At 40.8% G+C, this 19914-nt stretch overlaps 2 protein-coding genes across 3 annotated transcripts; one reads left to right on the plus strand and one right to left on the minus strand.

Moving 5' to 3' along the window:
* The first annotated feature begins 49 nt into the window (after positions 1-49).
* FASTKD3 (FAST kinase domains 3) lies at positions 50-7507 on the plus strand. Of its 2 annotated transcripts, none has more exons than XM_083865486.1 (7): positions 50-95; positions 494-1954; positions 3037-3122; positions 3529-3691; positions 4701-4770; positions 6132-6246; positions 7024-7507. In XM_083865486.1, the coding sequence occupies exons 2-7, from the start codon at positions 523-525 to the stop codon at positions 7120-7122; spliced, it is 1965 nt and encodes a 654-aa protein (XP_083721612.1). In that variant the 5' UTR covers positions 50-95; positions 494-522; the 3' UTR covers positions 7123-7507. The 2 variants fall into 2 exon arrangements, with proteins under 2 accessions (XP_083721612.1, XP_083721611.1); XM_083865485.1 differs by having other exon boundaries at positions 53-109.
* Positions 7508-7841: 334 nt separating this feature from the next.
* Positions 7842-18231, minus strand: CFAP90 (cilia and flagella associated protein 90; the record flags this gene model as incomplete). Its single annotated transcript, XM_083856280.1, has 3 exons — positions 7842-10657; positions 14208-14324; positions 18055-18231. 3 exons carry the CDS (start codon positions 18229-18231, stop codon positions 10511-10513), a joined length of 441 nt encoding a protein of 146 aa, XP_083712406.1. The 3' UTR covers positions 7842-10510.
* Positions 18232-19914: the final 1683 nt, after the last annotated feature.

The following is a 19914-nucleotide window of genomic DNA, read 5'->3' on the forward strand; positions in this document are numbered from 1 at the left end:
GGGCCGGGGCGGAGCGGAGCGGGGAGAGCGGGGCGGGCCGAGGGCGGCGCCGGAAGGTCCCGGCAGGCGCCGCGCCGCCCGTGATGGCCGCCGAGGTGAGGCCGGCGAGGTGAGGCCGCCGGCACTGCCCCGGCACGGCCCGGTGTCCCCGGGGTGGAGCAGCGCGGCCCCGGCCCGCGGCAGTACCAGCAGTAGGGGCTGGGGGACGGAGGGGCCCCGGCGGTGCCGCCCCGGCCGCTCCCGCCCGGGGAACGCTCGTGTCCGTCCCCCGTTCGGCTGCCGGAGTGTCCTTGCGGAACGCGGGGCAGCCCGGCACACAGGCCTGGCCGCTCCCGGCCGTTCTGCTCTCTGCAGTGCCTTGTGCTCCTAGTCCTGGGAGAGGGGTCGTACCCATCTTTCCAGCCACCGGAAGGATTTGGGTTGTGGGGTTTTTTTGCATTTTAGTGGCCCTGGTGCTATTTCCCAGATTGTATATCTGTTTTTCTTCCCCTAGATATCATTTTAGGACTCGCTTGATTCAATATGGCTTTAATTAGCCGAAAAAGTTTCCAGTTGTATTTATCCAGCACACCAGCAAGCAGGTCTGTTTTGATAACCCTAAGCAAAAGGTTGAACTTCATCAGGGGGCAGCGAAAACCCCGAAACTGTAGCTCCGTGACCATGAGGATGCTGTGTGTCAAAGATAAATCTCAGTATCTGTCTTCTAGGAAAAAACATGTACAACTGCAGACGCAGCCACTTTCTGTTTATGAAGCTGTGCATCTTTGTGGTGATATCAGGAACTGTACTAAATCAAATAACGTGTGGATGGATGAAAAATTATTTTTCAAGAAGTTGAACAACCTTTGTACCTCAAAAGACATTTTTTACTTTCTTAGCTCTCTAGAGGCCATGTCTGATACTATGGCCGCAGGAGCCCTGCAGAGGATTTCTGAAGTTGAGGTGGATGACAATGGTCTTAAAAACCCTGCACTGGTAGAGAATGAAGTTTTCCGGGCATTGTGCTTCCAGTTTGAATTTGAATCCTCCAAACTGTCAAGCACGGGGCTGCTGAAGGCATTGCAGGCTTTGGTAAAGCTGCGTATAGATCCGCAGAGCACGCTGATGACGAGCCTGATTTCGGAGAGCCAGGAGCGGCTCGGCAGGGGACAGCTGACTGCTGAACATCTGTGCTCTCTTGGAGAGAGTTTGCTGGAGTTGGAAGGCCCAAGTTGTGCCACGCTGGAACAAATTGTGAACCACATGCAAGAAAGAGACTTTAGGAGGTGGAGTCCCAGGGAAATAGCTATGGTTTACAGGATACTCCAAGTGACTGTGAGGGACAGGAAACAGTGCCAAAACTTGCTGAACAGGCTGAACAGTGTCACTTTCCACACAGTTTCTCAGCTAAGCCCAAACTTTACAAGTGTAATACTGAATTCACTGGTGGTTCTTCGTCAGACTCGGGCAGTTCTCTTAGTCACTGCACTGTGTAAACATTCAGTGAAGCATGTTCCCTATTTCACAGATCATGAACTGGTAAATGTACTGGAAGCTTTCCTATACTTCGGGCAAAAATTGCAAATATTTACAGAGGCACTGGAAAGACACATCCCCGAGTCCATCCTCACCATGCATCCTCAAACAGTCAGCAAGGTCATGCATTATTGCTGCAAAAAGATGATCCTTTCAAAGCCCATCTTTGATGCAGTGGCAGAAGGTTTCATTTCCAATGCTGACAGACTTACCCCTGACCAGATTGCTGCTTATATTATCCCATTTGGGACTCTTAACTACCTGCCTCCAAGTGCTTCTTCCTTGTTTAGGAAGCTTGAAGCTGTGCTGCATACCCGCCTGAGGCACTTCCAGTCTCACACCTTGCTGAACCTGCTCCACTCCTGTGTCCTTATTCAACGTTATCCAATAAATTTTCTGCCAAAAATATTTAGTCCCTACTTTCTGCAAAAGCTTCAAGGTAAGGACCAGAATTTCTCCTGGGATGTTCCACATTTTTTCCATTTATGTAGGTTGTCTCTTGTCAAGCACTTATTTTTTATCACTTTAATTTGTCAAATCTAAGTGACTGGAAAATAGTGATCGGGAGACCAAAGGCTGTTGCTTCCTTGTCACAGTTGCCATTGTCTTTCATGTTATGTCATTTAGCTGCGTTTGAAAATTGCACTGTACAGTTCTAAAATACAGACTTGAATTCCCTTAAAAGAATTATTTCAGTTAATCCTGGTTTTGTAAAAAACAGTCACCTGGTGTTCCCCATATTTGTCCTTTGTCTAATACAGGATGCTAGGACTTCCCCCACGTGATAGCCCATTCTTGGCTCTAATTATTGCACATTTCAATGTTTTTGGACAGATATCTTATGAACAACACATCATTTTGATGACTTATTCTCTATTTGATACTAAAACATTTTTAGGGTCATTGTAAAGAGATGTAAGCTATTCCAGAAAGATGACTGACTTAGTAAGATTTCAGCTGAGATTGCTCTATTAATAAAATTAAGCTAAAGTTTTCAAAGTGATTAGAAATTTTGGTCACTTAATTTTTCAACAATGCGAAATACCTGAAGGAGTTGATTTTTACAAAGCAGACAAATCTCCAGAAATTATTTGATATTATCCACAGCTTGTAAAAAAGAAAAAAAGTGAAACAATGAGATTCTGAGGTTATAACTTGGGGAAACGTGGTTATAAGGAGATATTTATCTAAGACCTCCACCCAAATTTATTCTTCTATGTAGAATGTCCTTTGGATATCTCTTGGATCCTCTTTTTTTTGTGAAAGAATATGACAATTTTAACTAAGATCTTGCTGGTTTTATATTTTTGTGTCGATATTTCTGTAAATAATTTTCTCATTTTTCTACCTATGTAATTTCATACTGACCTTTCTGTTCATTTAAACAGTTACTGAAAATTTTAATGATTAAGTAGCTTTTCTGCACATTATACTGAATAGCTTTTCCTGACTTCTGGATATGATTTGTGTAAAGATACTTTGTTGAAGACACACCTGAAAACCTGAATGTTGTTGTTTCAGCTCAGCCACCTGGTTTGAACAGAGTTGTTATGTCCCAGCTAACCCAGCTTTTTCTGACTGTCACCTTGGAGTGCCCATTTTATGAGGTACAGTACATGTGAAACCAGAAGTGATGTTAACATGAGGTGATAAGGTCATTAGAGCCCTGTTTATACTTAGTTGCATGTATTTCCCATAAAAAGCATTGGAATTTGACAAATCAACTTGCCTTGATTAAAATATGGAGCGTTTCTACATGATTGAATGACTTGATGTATTCATATGAATGGAAACACCTGTGTGTTCCTCATGAACATGACAGCATTGAAGCTTCCTGAGGATGTTCTGGTGGTTGTTTGGGTGATTTTAAGTTTCCAGCAGATCATACCTCAGACTGTAGGTCTCTCAATAGACTTGGCTTTGAAATGCACAGAATACATTTTGCTATGTTAATATGAAGTAATTACAAAAAATTATCTCCCTTTTTCTATTTGTTTTTCTGTCCTTATCCAGGGTCCAAAACTTCTTTCAAAGTACCAAGTAAAAGCCTGTCCCATGCTTCACAGTTCTCTCGATGTTCACCTCTTTAAAAGGGTGAAGACAGGATTACTTTATTTACTGAAAAAAAGAATATATTTTGCATCAGAGGTATCAACACCGTATTTCTATGTAGTTGGTAAGTATCATTTCTTTCAATTAATAATTAAATATGTGTGTGTATGGTGCCAAAGCTTTCTTTTCCTTTGTGGGCATTCTAAATTCTGCAAATACAGAAAAAGTTAACTGGGATACAAATTTCTGTAAAAGATCTGAAGTTTGGGAACTTTAAATAAATAATTTTCAGAGTCAGAGAAAGGAAAATGGAGAGAAAAGCAGTGCAGTATGAATTGGTATTTACACAGCCAGTCTGCATTGAAAACAGCTGCTTGTATTCTGTGTTTTTATTACCAGCTCCTTATGCATTAAACAATTTGTATCATGTAAAGCAAAATGAGGCAATGTCACTTGCCTGATCTCCCTGTTTCAGTGGTGAGTAGAGAAAGGAAGGTGGTCAGCCATGTGCCCTGCTCAGCTGGGCTCCTCTCCCCTCAGTGAGAACTGCTGATGACACAGTTTGTGGGGCTTTGTGGGTTGTAAGACAGGAGTGAGCAAAACAAAGTGTTGTGTGCAGGAAACACAGAAGGCAGTGATGAGGAAAGGCACATGCCCAGGAGGAGTGGATGATAATAAGATGTTGAGGGAAGTGAGTCTTGAACACCATGGATGTCACAGGGATTTTAAAAAAATAAAAAAGGGAGATGATTCCGTAATTATTCTGCATGTCAGCTTTCACGAGAATGTTGAAGTTAGCAGAGGGAGAGAGTGTGTCTCTCCCCAAAGTTCTCAAAATTCCAGAGACCCTAGCTAGCACAGCAAAGTGCCATTTAACTGCATTACAGTTTTTAGTGGACTTGGAATGCTACTTTGCTTGTGACCATTATGAAAGGCTGAACTGTTACCAATTATCACTCATTCTTGTTAAATCTATACAACTTTTGCCAGTCTCTGTGACTAAAAAAAAAAATAAAAAATTGTGATAGTATTATAGTTATTTAATAAAACAACTCTGAGAGGATGAGAATTAAAGTAGAAAGTTTGTTACAAGAAATGACTTTCAATGTCACTTCTTTTTTCATATTCACAAGATATTGAGATTAAATTAGATGAAGAAGGTCTTGTATTGCCCGCGGCCCAAGTTGAAGAGGTACACAGACGGTAAGACAACAAAAGAAACCGCTGGTAAAATGTGGATTTACATTAAAGAAGAGCATATAGGGTGAAAACCTGGCAAAAATTAAGCTATTTGTATTTTTGCCATTGACTTCAACAAAGTTCAAATCTCACACTGAAACCACTGGCAAAAAGAAAAAATTAACAATCTGGGTTTTTGCTCAATGTTTTGCCACCCGACTGTACAGTGTCAGATGGTTGGTCTTTTTACCCAGTGACAGTCAGAATCAAGTTATCCTTATTTGGATTATAGCAGTCTATTCTGATATTCTGTAATTAATTTTCAAGTTCAAACTAAATTCTGAGTGTATTTGCACAGATTTAACAGAGTTTAGGCCAGTTTGATTTCACAAATTTACTTCTGCAAAGAATCCTGCAAAATAAGGATATTTACTACAGATGCTGGTTATTTTTCCTTGAGAAATGCATAGGTGTTTATACGTATGCTAAACAAAGGTTACTTTGGGAAGGCTTGGATACAAAGTTAAGCAACCTGCCTGTGGTATTTGCAACTGCACTGCCTTGAATAAAGCAAAAGTCTTTGAAGAGGTTAGGCTTTCTCCACCATAACTTTCTGTTGTGCTTTAAGCTGAAACCAGTCTTCACAAGACTCAGAGACTAATACAAGTTCTTTCCAAGACCCCCTTAAATGCTTAAGAATGAGCTTTAATGTTTCTTTTTAAGTAATAGCTTTCATAAAGTAAATAAAGCCACAATATACTCAACATATTGAAAATTTAAGCAACTTTTTAACAATAGATATACAAATCTTGGTTTAAATTGATGGGATTTTTATCACCCAGAAGAAAAAATAAAATCATAATCCATGATGCCAACCATATGTACAGATTTAACTTAAAACAAACATAGCTTAAACTCAGCTTGAACTCTAATGGATTTAATAGGTAAATTAGCAAGTTAAATTTAGCTGCTGAAATTTTTTATAGCTGAGACAAGGTATTTTATGTTTTTCTTTCTAGAAGAATTCAAAACAGCTTACTAATCACAGCATTAAAAATATCCAATTCTCATTAACTTGCATGGTAATTTTTGTTCAGAGCAAATAAAAAAGCTTTTCAGATCAGTTTCACTAAGTTTCAGGGTTTTGCCTCCCTCCTTAAACTGAGTGATTTAAATTATCCTGAATGAGGTAACTCCCATCTACATTTGAATCAGTGAGGTGTAAGAGGGAGGTACTGTCTCATGCTTCTTGGGAGCTGCAGTAGTTGTGGTGATTAAAATAACTGTTGCGGGTTGGTTGGGGGTTTTTTTGTTTGTTTGTTTGTTTGTTTGTTTGTTTTGTTTGTTTTTTTTTTTTTTTATACAACACTTATGCTTAATTTTAGAATTGCCCTGTGTGTTGATGGCCAGAATAGATTTTGTGCTCATAGCCACAATCTCTTGGGAGAAGAAGCTATTAAACAGAGACATCTTCAGTTACTTGGTTATGAAGTTGTGCAGGTAAAGTCCAAAGACAGTGATTTACTTTTGCTCTGACTAAGAAAACAAGTAAAAAAAAAAATTGCAATACTTAAAACAGTAGTTTCAATTAATTCCTAAAGCAGATGTAGTCTTGTTTGTTCTATATTAGGTTGGTTCTCTCTGCTTAGTTTTTGCCTTTTTGAGGGTGCAAAGAAATACCTTTTTCTTCCTCAGATCAGTTAGTGTATTCTGTCTGTGTGTTTTGCCATATAGTTGCTGTTTGGAAGAGTACTTTTCTTCAGTGATTGAGATTCAAATCTTGAATTAAAGGAAAATGTTATGTAAGAGTTCATTAAAATTGGAATTTTTAATTAAATACCTTTTTTAAAAGGTTTGGAGTTTAAAAAGAGGAGTTAAATAAAAGGAGCTGATTTGTATTGTAAACAATATTTCCACAACAGAGTATAACCCTTATTTTGCCTGTTGAATTAATAGAGGTGTATTTTTCTTTAAACGTATTTTGAATGAAAATGTTACTTTTAGTTTCTTGAGATTTTATTTTCCACTTATCACTTATTACATAAGCCTAACTCCATAATGTTTAGCTTAGTTTAAACTAAATAATAGATATCACTTTTTTTACAGTAATCTCTACTCGGGTCATTTACAGATCAATAGTACATTTAGGATTAAATCTTTAATTTTAAAACAAAAAATGTATGTGATGTGTAATTTTGCATCTGCTTAATGAACATCGGTCTTAACCAGTTGTTTGCTAAAAGGTATTTCCAGCTATCATTTTTGTTTTGTTTCCAGATTCCATTTTTTGAGATAGAAAGTCTAGAAAATACCAGAAAAATGGCAGATTATCTACACAAAAAAATCTTTCCTTGTACATATGGACTCAGCAACTGACACTGGAGAATACTACTGGATCACAGGCTGGCCTTCTATACTACAAATTGTGAACTCTCTGCATGGAAGAAAAAGTATTTTTTCTAAATATCTCCACCTCAGAAAATTTGAGCTTCTGAGTGTGAAACCTTCCAATATTTGGAACAATGGACATGTAAAGAGTAATAAAGAGCATCATATTTTCTTAAAATTTGTGTCAATACTTATTACCAGTTTACAGATATAAATGCCAGACAGTCAGTGCTGCTTTTCCCTTGTATTTTTAACTGGTTCTAATTCACAGCTGCAAACAGCCACATGTGACTATTGAAGGATACCAGGCAGTCTGAATGTACATAATATGTCTATAGAATACCTACTAATAAGGCCTTTTTCTTGACAATATAAGAAGAAATTGTGCCATTTACTTACAGCTGCTCACGTAATTTCCCAAGTGTTTCATAGAACTAAAATGTGAAGTAGTTGCAGAAGCAGTATTGGCTTATTGGTTTTACTTAAGAGATGTAGAGTGCTGTTCAATAAATAGCAATGCCTTACAGAAAATGAGAGCATTTTGAATAAAAAGGATTTTCTTTACTTTGTAAAGTAACAGCTGCCACAGAATAATGGACTTGTACAACCAACTCTGTGGGACCACCCAACTTTCCAGGTACAGTCTTTTGTAGTTTTGTCTTTGGTGGCAGTTTTAGCTAAACTGTCTAAATGTTTTAGCTGTCTAAATGACCCCATACTGTGGTCATGTATGCACTCCAGAGTTCCTCCAGGTTGCAGGAACTCTACACTCTGAAGTTCGGAAGACTCATGTCCCCTAGCAGCCCTCTTTTTTTATGAACAGAAATTCTGGAACTGAGAATCAGAACCAGTACCCACTTCAGTCAGAGCAAGTGTGCCCTAAGCTGGGTCAGTGCATTGCTTTTGGAAATGAAGAGAAAACAGGAGAGCTTTGGTTCTGATCACATCATGTATACTTGAACTGCCATGTATTCCATAACCAAAACACATATTCTGGTTAGCATGTGCTTCCTCCCTGTGTGGAATCACTATTTAGGAATAGCAAAGCAGAGTTTCCAGCTTCTCCTAGTTTGATTTTCACTGTTTTGATATAAAAAAGGTGAAACTTTCACATAATTGACATTCTGTGTATTTCACCAGTAGATACAGAAGATGGCCATTTTTTTCCTTCCAAGGCTACTGTCAGTAATTTGTGAGTTGCAAGTGTCTGTCTATTGGCCCAACAATCTCTGGAGATTACTGGATACAAAATCCACATCCAGAACATGATTTACATTGCATATGATTTACAGTATTATGCTGTCCATTCTGTTTGTGTTGTTTGTTGCATGTACAAAACCCTTCCTCACAGGACTATGTCAACACTGACAAGTGAGGGAACAACAAAAGGTAATAAGATGCTTTCCAACAGTGTAATAGTAAGCTCAGAACATCAGTAACCTAAGAATTTGTCATTCTAGCAAGAGAAATTGAAGAAGAGCAGCTGAAATGGCTTTGCAAACTAAATTTATAAGGAATTTATCACTAATACTGAAGAAATTACCAGAGTGTTCTTTTGACACTGAGGACTGAAGAAAGAATTGAACTATTGAGAACTGAATGAGAAACAAGTAGCAGGAGGAACAACCTGTGAAAGACCTTCAAAAGTGAGTAGGGATGAGAAGGGTGTGACATAAGCAAAGAAATGAGATAGGAAAACTCAAACTGGAGTTTTGATGTTTAACTTTCTCTGTGGCAGAAGTGAACTGGTGATGGCTATTTCTCACACAGGCCAGAAGGTGGTGGTATTCTCAAACAAATTTGATTTCCAATAAGTTTTCAAACACAGATGGTTTGTAAATATAGTAAGGCTACTTAAAAAAAGCAATTTGTACTGACTGTCCCAAAGTAAAAATAACCTCCTAAGAATATGGCCATATTCCATCTCATTCTTTACTGGTATAACTTAGATACAGATTTTTTGAAAAAACATTGTGATATTAGAAAACACTTCCTTCTCCCTTTGTTATTATTATGATTCCTTTCATTTAATGCTGCTGAATTTGTTTATCCAGGTGTTTATTTTTGAAAAGGAATGTAGCCATTAATGTCCTTTTGTCCATAGCCCATTGAAGAACTGCAGGTCATGGATAATGAAAGTAACAAACACTTCTCAGAATGGGCTCCTATTCTCTGCTTCTCACATTGATATTCTCTGCTATTGATTGCCTAATTTACTACTTTTTCAGGTCCCAGATGAAGAAGTTTTTTGTTTTGTTTTTTTCACTAAGTGTCTCACTGTATTCACAAATGATGCAGAATTCCTGTGTCTAAATACCTGACAAAACCAGTGTCAGTCACAGCTGTAGACTTCCAGTCCTTTTTTTGGTATGATCACTCTGGCTGCTCCTTTCTGAACAATACTGCCTCAGCTTTAAACAACAGGATCAATGAGTCTTGAGATCCAAACTGATGGATATTCTGCAGGAGAAACTCCTCCTGAAATTACCTTAAAATTTTAGTACTGGATTCCGTGAAAGTACAAGGCATTAAATGTTTAATCAGATTTAGACATTTGTGCTAAACATTCTTTTTAAATGACTACTGCTCAAATTCTTGTGTTTTTTCCATCCTTTCCACCAAATTATTTAGTGCTTGTTCTGCTAGAATTAGTCTTTTTTCCCTTTTTTTTTTTCAGATTGGATACAGAACCAATGATGATTTTTCTTGTTAAATCAGTCAGACACCATTCCTATAGTGGAAGTCAGTGAAATGAATGTCTGAATTCAGCTAAACCCAGATTTTGTCTCTTCAAATGCTAAGTGCTTAGAAGTCCCTTTTAACTCAAGTTCCACTTGAAGTCTACTGAAACTGCTAAGCACATAAGCCCATACATTTTTGAAAATTCTGAGCTGAATATCTATTTCAGCTGTTGTGCACATAAAACAGTGTCTCACAATTCTCTAGCAACTCTGTAAGGATTGAAAAATCTGTGACCACTGATTCCTTGAGGGTCAAGCTTGCTTAGATGTTAGGTCTATGAATGCTTACATAGAAGCAGTGCCCAGAATTGCAGAGACAGCTTTTGACCCAACAGGTCTCATTCCCAGCGTTGGTGCCTAAAATGTTCTAAAAAGCTCTTGTTGGTGCTGCTCTTCATGAGCTTTTTATGAGAATGTAAGAAGACATGCATTTTAATTAGCATGAGAAAAAGTGCAGCTGCTATTTCACCCTACTTTTAATCCAGATCATTCTCATTAACTAAACTGTAGAAGAAAAGGCAAAAGCACCATATTGCTTTTCAAAGTAGTTTTTTTTTTTTTTTTTCCCAGATAAATGTTGCTGGTGATGACAGATACAAGAGATTTCCATGGATGCAGGCCTGGAGAAGGTTTTTTCAATGAGCAGGGCGGCTGCCTTCCCCGTAGATTGCTGCGTGCAGGCTGCAGACCCTGGCGTGCTCTCTGGTCGCCGGCTCTAAGGGCTTATGGACGCGCTTCCCATACTCGGAAGAGCTCAACAAAGGAACCGTTCTGGCCTTTTCCTGTGAAAACACCAAAGTCACCTCAGAAGAAAATCACAGGGTATTGCTAAATGTGCTGTGGCCAGGGGTAAAATAACAGACAGAACTGTACAGCATCTGCTATATGGATGTGTGTTTCCTTAGTGCCCTGATTGTTCTATCCCTGCCCTAGTTTTTAATGTTATTTTTATCTTAATAAACCATGAGTGTGTCACTACATGACAGATGATAAGATATGGAGCTGTGGAGTGATAATTTTTTACACAAATACATACACATGCACATTATTACCATGTGATTACTGGCAAACTAAATGCTAGAAAAGCACAGATTTTATTTTTCTTATGGATTGAGTTGCATGATTCTTTTGAAAAATAGGAGAGATTTGTGCCCCCTGTTACAGGAACACTTACCCTGCTTGCACAATTCAGTGTAAGCACAGCATGAAAAAAAATCAAAGCCTAAGAAAAACCCTGAGCAACAACTAGCCCATGCAAGCTTTCCCCGAATGACATAAAGCATATACTACTTAATTCCTGCACAATGAAAGGTTTTACTAAAAATACTTGTAGCTGTAAGATTACAGAAATAACTGCTTTGCAATGATGGAAGTGGACTTGATGAAAAACAGCCTGACCAAGAAAAGATTTTAAGCTTGTTCTTAAAGCTTACTAAGGTAAGCTGCACTTTAACTGCCTGTGCAATCACTATTTGCAATCAGCAGTTCCTTCCTGTGTTACAGCAACAGGGAGCTACCGAGTCAGAAGGGAAAGACAGGATTTGTTTGTTTTCCTTTCCCTAGCCAAAGGTCTCCGATTTATCAGGCTGCTTGTATGTTTGCACACTGACTAACACAGTAAGCCTTGGTCTGCTATGTTTTTCTAGTTTTATAATATAAATAGTATCTAAAAGGCAAATCAAAATGCAGATGCCACACCATAGTTCAAGTGCAAGCACATTTGCCTGAGCAAATCAGCACTTATGTCCTGCAAGGATACAGGCGGCAGCACAGATTGGAGGGATCTCATAGCAGGGCAGTCAGCTAACAGACATTTCCAGCCTCATGGAGAGAAGCTGAGGTTCTTGGAAAGATGCTATGAACTATTCAGAACTAACTAACTAACTAACTAACTAACTAACCCACTCAATAGAAAAGCTCAGTTCAAAACAACCATTTATCCCCCAGTTCTTCTGCCCATCTTACTCCAACCTATTAAAAGCTATTCAGTACACCAACTTTTAACTCCAGCAGAATGAAAATCAAGTCAAGAAGACTTGCAGGCAAAATTAAGAGCATTTCCTCCTCTGCCCTAGTTGCAGATAAACATTGAAAAATGAGGAACTAAAAAGTCGTTGTACCATCAAGAAAGATTTTGCTAGAAATTCAGAGTTTACAGTGCTAATGACAGGCAGCAGTATGTAATTCCAATAGTGTTCCTTTTAAATAAATAAGATCCAATTTTTAGCATCCTTGGTAGCACAGCACTGACTGTGCACACTGGCATTTCATCTTGGTGTGTTTGGCATTCAGTGGGTTTCAGATTTTCCAACAGTTGTCTGGGAAGCATCCTGCTGCCCGCCCTCGCAGCGTGTAATTCTAGCACTGTTAGCACTGGAATCAGCAATGGCAGTCCTGTGCACGCACTCCACTGCAGTCACTCAGCTGCATGGAGCTAAACTGAGGACCTGTCACTGTGTTCTTGAATTCCCTGAGTGCACCCAGGCTGTCTGCAGCAAATGAGGGGCTTACTTGCAGTGGATTCCTTTTTTCCACTCCAAGTAAAGCAGTGTACTGTGTGGGTTCACTCTGCCTGCTTTCAGTGTTGTACTGGAAAGATGTCACTTGTAGTATTTTTATTTATTATATTTTATAATTTAGTTTATATTATATAAAGCCTGAGAGGCTCACTGTGATAATTAAAGAGAAATTCAGTAAGTGACCTGCACTGTTTGTATCCAGTGTTGAGTGTCATCACATGCAGGAGGATCATGTTGTAGTATTAAACAGCTGTGGGTTTGATGTGTGTCCATGCTAATTTGAAGGGCTGGATTAAAGGACACCTGTTTACTCAGTCCCTTGTGTGCACTGCCCAGCAGAGCTGGTATGAATTCTGTCCCATACAAGTTTGCTCTAGGAAGAAAACTAATAGGAAAGTGTTTTGTTGATCCGAGAATTCAGTAAAAAGCCGTAACTTTATACTGATGAACTTTCTACATAGATTTCCCACTTGGAGGTTGGGCTTGGTAGCAGGGGAGGAAGGTTGTCTTTGTTTTGTTTAAATAGAAAGTTTAATTTATAATTGCAGTAGTCATTTACATACATGCACACATTTGCAGTTGAGTTATTAGGCATGAGCAGGTGATGCTAATGGGAACTCCTGGGCCTCCTTTGGGAGCATCTAATACTTCCTGCATTGTCTGATAAAGTTGAAGGAAGGGCACTGTGGCTACACACTTGCACTGAAATGTCTGGCATATGTAACTGCTAGTGAGACGAACAAGAAACATTGGGCTTTGTCAGAAAAAAAAATATTTTATTGCACAGGAACTAGAGTAATTTGAACTCTTGTGTCACTCTTCCTTCTTCCTTCTCTATAATGTATAACCATCAAAGTGGGCAGCCATCCCTAGCCTACCCATCACTTTTACATCCCATTAACCCATTGGGATTTTGAGGTCATTAGTATACAGAGGTTACCCTTCATTTGGTTTTTGGCAGCCTCTGCCTCTATGTGTAGTTTTGTGTTTGAATGTAAAAATATAATTATATACACAGACACTTAGATATATATAATTCAAATGCTGCATGCAAAAATACATACACATACATTTATGCATATATATTATAGTATTTCTGTTTCCAAGGGAGTATTTACCTATCAGGCTGCACATCAAACCCAGATTCTGCTGGTCTGAAATACTTGCCCATCCTTTCCCAGGCATGCCCATGTGTCCTGACTGACCACACCTTGGCACTAGCTCCCTAGGAATTTCCTTCCTGCAGGGCAATTGGGTGTAGATTTTCCTAACAAACTCACCAGCTTCAGAGACTTGGGCTTTCACAGCAAATCCTGGCATAGAGAGGGTGGGTGTCAGAGGACAGCAGTGAAGTCATGGCTTCTGAATCCAGTCCTCTCAGGGGAAAGAGTTTTAAGCATCACAGAAATAACTGCAGAACCACCTGAAGTACAACTCTTTTTTTAGAGGGGCACAGATGGTTCAGAGTACACCCTGCACTTTGCAAGAGAGGATTTTCCTCTTCCCCCTTACTTTAACTTGCATATGTCTTGTCACCTGGAAATCTTCAGGATATGAAAGAACAAGAGCTAATTAGGGTGTCTTCATGGGATAAAGCATTCTCCAAAACCTGCAGGCTGAGCACAATGATGTCCTCCTTCCAATTCCTTTCTTACCAAATGGGCTACATTATAAAGAGTAAAACAACACCTATAGCATCCAGTAATGTCAAAAAGTATAAAACACATACCTTATGTTTAAAATATAAACCCATATAAAATATATAAATTATAAAACTTAAACAAAGACAATTATGAATTTATCAAAGGGTTACCTCTTCATGAATTTTAAGGCCACGACCCTTTGCGTGTTTTCTGTCACATCGGGGAAGATATTGGTCGTAACCTTCTGGTTCTCCAAAAATGGCATCATAGGTGAAAAAATCTCCTGTCTTGAAAAAAGGGGAAAAATGGCTAATTCACACAAATGCTTTATTTCACAGATTACAGAATACATGTAGTCATATCAATACCTAAACAGTGCATATATGGCATTAGATGATGAAAACTGTAATATTATTGACCTCATTAGGGAGTTGGGGCCAGTCCTTTTGAATAGTTTGCAAAATTACCTAATGACACATGGTATCATTTATTAAGTTTGTTCAGCTCTGAAATCTCCCTTGTGGCAATTTACTTTATTTTTCCCCCCTGTAATATATTGTAATTTTGGAAATTTAACTGATCTGTTTTAATTTTCTGCATTTAATATTCTCCTCCCTAAATTTGTGTATTTGTCAAATGATCTGGCACAATTATGTAAAAGCAAAACAGGAACTTTCAAAAAGACAAAGGTACCCTGCATTATAAACATAATTTAATTTCTGATTAGAGCAGAACTGAGAAACGTGCCACAGTGCTAATCCTGTGATCCAGTGCTATGCATGGCACACATATGGCAGGCATGAAAATAAGGCACACCCCAAGCCATAATATAGTTGTTTAACTGTTGATACAGTTTGCATCGAAATAAGTAACATAAAAGATCTGCTCTTCTAACAGAGGTGTATGTGAAAGCCAATCAAGAAGTTCTCATAAATGAAATCAAAGCAATTTCAAAACTAAAAAAAGTTTTCAAAGAAAAAAAAAAAAAAAAAAAAAAAAAAAAAAAAAAAAAATCCCCTACTGAAATATGCTGCCAGTTGCTACTGAACTTCATTAAAAGGTCTGTATTCTGTTAAACATCTCAATCATCATTGGCTTTGTTAATGGTGCATTTTGTTGGGCTTTTTTTCTCCTCTAATTTTACAGTGTGTCCAATTCAACATTTGAAAATCTCATGTACTTTCAGTCTTTCAAATTAATGTGGTATTCTCCAAATATAGACAAGTCATGGCAGATCAGGAAGGTTCTAATAGTTCCATTAAAAGGAAACCATAGTTAAGAGCACTAGTGAGACACTGCTGTAATTTCAGGGTTTATTTCTAAAGGTGTCTGCAATACTTGATTCTGTCAAGAGGAGAGATTATTTTGTATTTAACCTATCTATCCATTCACTTCTCAGAAACCATCTAGCTTCAGAGGATTTCAGGAATGTTCAAGGGCACCCTGCACATGATTTTGATTATGTCTGTGCTTCCTCACTTTTCCTTTCCTCCCCACCAGTTAAAAATGCTACCAGTTTCATTCAGTGGGCATTTAATTTGTATTCACCACCAGAAATGTTATTTACTTTTTGCTGATATTCGTGTGGCATTGTTTGTTACTCATTTCAGAGTAAGACGTCATTTGTTGCTCATGTCAGAGCAGATAATTCATCCTTTCTGGAACTCAGATAGTCAGCCAGCCTGTTATATCAAAAACTACCTCTGTCCCAGATATCTGTTTAAGATTTTCTGCCAGATTTCTAGAGACAACACTCCTTTGCTCAACACACTGATAACTTTCTACTGCTGTTTCTCTTTGTTGTAAATGATAACTTGGTTGGCCTGGGTGGTGGTGGTGGTGGTGGTGAGCTGTTTCTTAAACTATCAGAGCGAGTGAGTCACACAGAGCTGATGATAAATGTGCACTCATGTGTACTGCTGCTAAAGCTAAATGCTTGGCAAGCATTCATTAGTATTCCAGACACAGATAAAATAGGTAATCACTATCTCCACATCTCAGAAGAGGAAACACCAGGCACACTGGCTATGGTAATTTATGTAAAGCAATCCAGGGAGCAACTGTCAGCCATGGGATTTAATGGCAGGAGCTTCTGGCTTCTGGCCATGCAATGAGCCCATCTTCTCACTACTTCTCTCTGCTTCAGTCTCTGATACAAGGTTGATTTTAGGTATTTAAGCTGCAAAAAGGAATGAGATTCCTTTTGCTCTATAAATAAAAAATATTCAAATTATCTGATTCCTAAATTGTGCAGAAGAATGGGTTGAATCTGCTTCCTCTCCTGTGGCCAAGGACTGGGCTGTGAAGAAACCTATTAAACAGCTGTTATCACTTTTTGTTTCCATGCCACTGGAGCAGCATTTTTCACAAACCAGGCCCTTGTGAGTGTGAAAGCAGACTACATGGTAAGGAAAAGCTCTACCATATGGCTGCTACTTCTGTGCAGACTGGGGAGCTCCACCAGCCCCCAGAGGACCATGCCACCTCTTTGACCTGCCCTTGCCTTATTCTTGTTGTGCTTTCCCTCCTGTTTTGTGAAGCACAGCACCAACTGTGCCCGCTCACCTTTGGGTCAGACCACGTTGCCAAAGTAATGCTGGAACCAACACCAAAGAGTCTGATATTGAAATCTAGTTGTGTTTTAGCAGGGCCACCTGGCCAATGCAGGAAATTTGCTGTTTGTTTCATGCCCAGCACAGTGCTGTGGTCTGTACCCTGCCCACATCCCAGGGACACAGGACCTGCAAACACTCACAGACCACCAGTCAGTGCTGCCCAGTGCTTGGCGCATTCAGCACCTTTATCACTTAGGGTGAGGAGAGGATTCATGGCTTGTATTTATTGTTATAAACTCCCATAGCATTGCTATGTTACATTGACATAATAGGCATTGCAGAACTTTTTTATACTTTTTTTTTTTTTTTTTTTTTTTTTTTTTTTTTTTTTTTTTTTTTTTAGAAAAAAACCTGTTAACTTCAATGTCTCATATGACAATGTCTCATTCATAGAAAAGTTCACCACCCAGGAACTGTAGCTCAGCTGAGGCAGAAGGTGTAAGATTGTTTTCATTTCTGATTTTAAATATGAGGACAGAGTGAGGAAAAATGGTTACATAATGCAGCAGAGTGAGGAGTGAGGCTCCCTGCCAGCACACTTGAGTTACTACATGTTGAGTGGCAGTGTACCACCTTCAGAAGCTTTCAGTTATGGAGGAATATGGTGATATTATTGTTTTGAGTAGCTCCATTGCTTTTACTAAAGCTGACCATGTGGAAAATTTATGCAATTTACATGGAAAATCTTTTCCCTCATACAAAAATGGAGAAGTTTCTTATTAAAGGGTTCCCAAGAGTGTATGTTACACTCAAAATCCACTGATGCTGCATCAAACCCTAATGACAGATGATGTCTTTTCTAGTGTTCCTCCTAAAAATGCCTCACATTTCATTGATACCAAGTGGCCTATTCATCCTCAATCCTTGGCAAACAATGCTTCTCCCTTGTTATCCAGTGAAAGACCTGAACATCATTTGCCATCCACAAGTAGCAAACACACTTCGCAAAGGCCTCTGATGGTGAAACCTGTTATTTTGGCTTTAGACAGCCTAGTGATAGAGATTTATGTGCCACATTTACATTTCTGTATCAGAAAAAAATTCTTCACAGTGAGTATGGTGAGGCACTAGAACAGGCTGCCCAGAGAGGCTGGGGATGCCCCATCCCTGGAGGTGTTCAAGGCCAGGCTGGATGGGACTTCGATCAGCCTGGTCCAGTGGAAGGTATCTCTGCCCATGACAGGGCATTGGAACCGTACGATCTTCAAGGTCCCTCCCTACCTAATCCATTCTATGATGCTCTGACGATTTTTGGCCCCTGTCTGACCAGGTCCTTCATGCTGAGGGCCAAGCCTTTGCCCCGGGCCGGAGCAGGGGGTCTACAGAAACCCACGGGGAAAGCTTGTCCCGCTGCCCCGGGCTGCTCCGGCCTGTCCCCGGCTCGCCCCCTTCGCTCCCTCACCTTCTGCGGCCGGCTGAAATAGCTGAGCTCCGGGGGCTCTTCCCGTTTGGGCGGGATGAAGCTGAAGGCGGAGAAGGAAGCGAGGGCAGGCCGCCTCCTCCCCGGCGCGTTGCCGAGCGCCTCCTGTGCCAAGCGCCTCCCGATGTCTCCGGCCGTGCGCGGCTCCGGGGCGGCCATGCTGTCCTGCCGCCGGTACCGGGCGACGGCTCAGCCCGGCGGGAACCGGCTCAGCCCGGCGGGAACCGGCTCAGCCCGGCGGGAACCGGCACAGCCCGGCGGGAACCGGCTCAGCCCGGCGGGAACCGGCTCAGCCCGGCAGGAACCGGCTCAGCCCGGCGGGAACCGGCTCAGCCCGGCAGGAACCGGCTCAGCCCGGCGGGAACCGGCTCAGCCCGGCGGGAACCGGCTCAGCCCGGCAGGAACCGGCTCAGCCCGGCGGGAACCGGCACAGCCCGGCAGGAACTGGCCCTGGGCGCGGGGGCTCCGGGCGTTCCACAGGGCTCTGTCAAGCCTGAGGTGTGAATTCCTGGACACCCGACAGTGGAGTTTTGGTCTCAGTCTCTTGCAGCGGCTCCAGCTCCCTGGTGCTTTGTGTTGGGGAAGTTGGGGAAGAAAGTTGGAGCAAAGCCTGGCTGAAGGGGGCTGACTTTTTTGGCAGCTTGCGCTAGGCCCCAAATCTCCCCTCTAAGTGGGTAATTTGAATAAAACCACACCACAGCATGGAATTTTCACCAGAATAAGGAGCCAGTGTCTGAGGAACTTGGGCTTCTCCCTTTGGACAGCAGCTCACGTACTCGGGCACAGGCTTTCACACTCTTCTTGAACCCTGTTCAGGCTTGATGCTGTGACCACTTCCTCAGGGAGCCTGTTCCAACACCCACCCTCTGGGTGAAGAGCCTTTGTATAATATCCAGCCTAAACCTCCCCACCTCAGCTCAGGTGCTGTCACTGGTCACCACAGAGCAGAGATCAGTGCCTGCCCCTCCTCTTCCCCTCATGAGGAAGCTGTAACTGCAGTGAGGTCTCTCTCCCCTCAGTCTCCTCCAGGCTGAACAGACCAAGGGACCTCAGCTGTTCCTCATACGACTTCCCCTCCAGACCCTTCACCATCTTTGCTGCCTTCCTCTGGACACTCTCTAACAGCCTAATCTTCTGAAATTGTGGCACCTGAACCTGCACACAGGACTCAAGATGAGGCTCCACCAGTGGAGACCAAAGCAGGACAGTTCCCTCTCTTGCCTGGCTGAGATGCTGTGCCTGATGCCCCCCAGGACACACTTGGCTCTCCTGGCTGCCAGGGCACTGCTGACTCACGTTCAACTTGCCATCAAACATGAGCCCCAGATCCCTTTCCATGACACTGCTTTCCAGCATCTCTTTCTTTGTACGTACATCCCAGGTGCAGAATCCAGCATAGGACACGTAGCCATTTCAGGCAATGCAGTTGGAAAATTCTCTCACATACTTACTTGTGTTAGGAACACTAAAAATAAGTGTCTCCTGGGTGTAAATTTCAGACTGACTGTAAAACTGCTCTGCCTTAGTAGCACTTGGCTCTGAGTTTTGATATCGACCCCACGGTTTGATACATATATCTATGCATATCATATCATATACATATATCTAACTATGCCCATGCTGCTTCTTACTGTGGTCCTTGGGGATCGTGAGTGGCTTGGTTTAGTTGGTTTCTGTAACCACAGTTATAGCTACTGTCTGTAGGCACAGCATTACTGTTATTATTGCTACCAGTATCTTTTGGTAAGCACTTTCACGGTAACAGTCTCCCAGGCATCTTGAATTTTACCAAACATCCAAAATTTATTTTAAATCCCCCAGCTTTCAGAGGACTAGAAATCT

Source organism: Zosterops lateralis (assembly GCF_965231275.1).
Source record: "Zosterops lateralis genome assembly, chromosome: 1".
Lineage (NCBI taxonomy): Eukaryota > Metazoa > Chordata > Aves > Passeriformes > Zosteropidae > Zosterops > Zosterops lateralis.

Excerpts from the sequence above, each read along its gene's own strand:
- FASTKD3 (XM_083865486.1), top strand. The coding sequence starts at position 523 with ATGGCTTTAATTAGCCGAAAAAGTTTCCAGTTGTATTTATCCAGCACA. Across the intron at positions 3,123-3,528 it reads TGGAGTGCCCATTTTATGAG|GGTCCAAAACTTCTTTCAAA; the intron begins GTACAGTACATG and ends GTCCTTATCCAG. Across the intron at positions 4,771-6,131 it reads GTTGAAGAGGTACACAGACG|AATTGCCCTGTGTGTTGATG; the intron begins GTAAGACAACAA and ends GCTTAATTTTAG.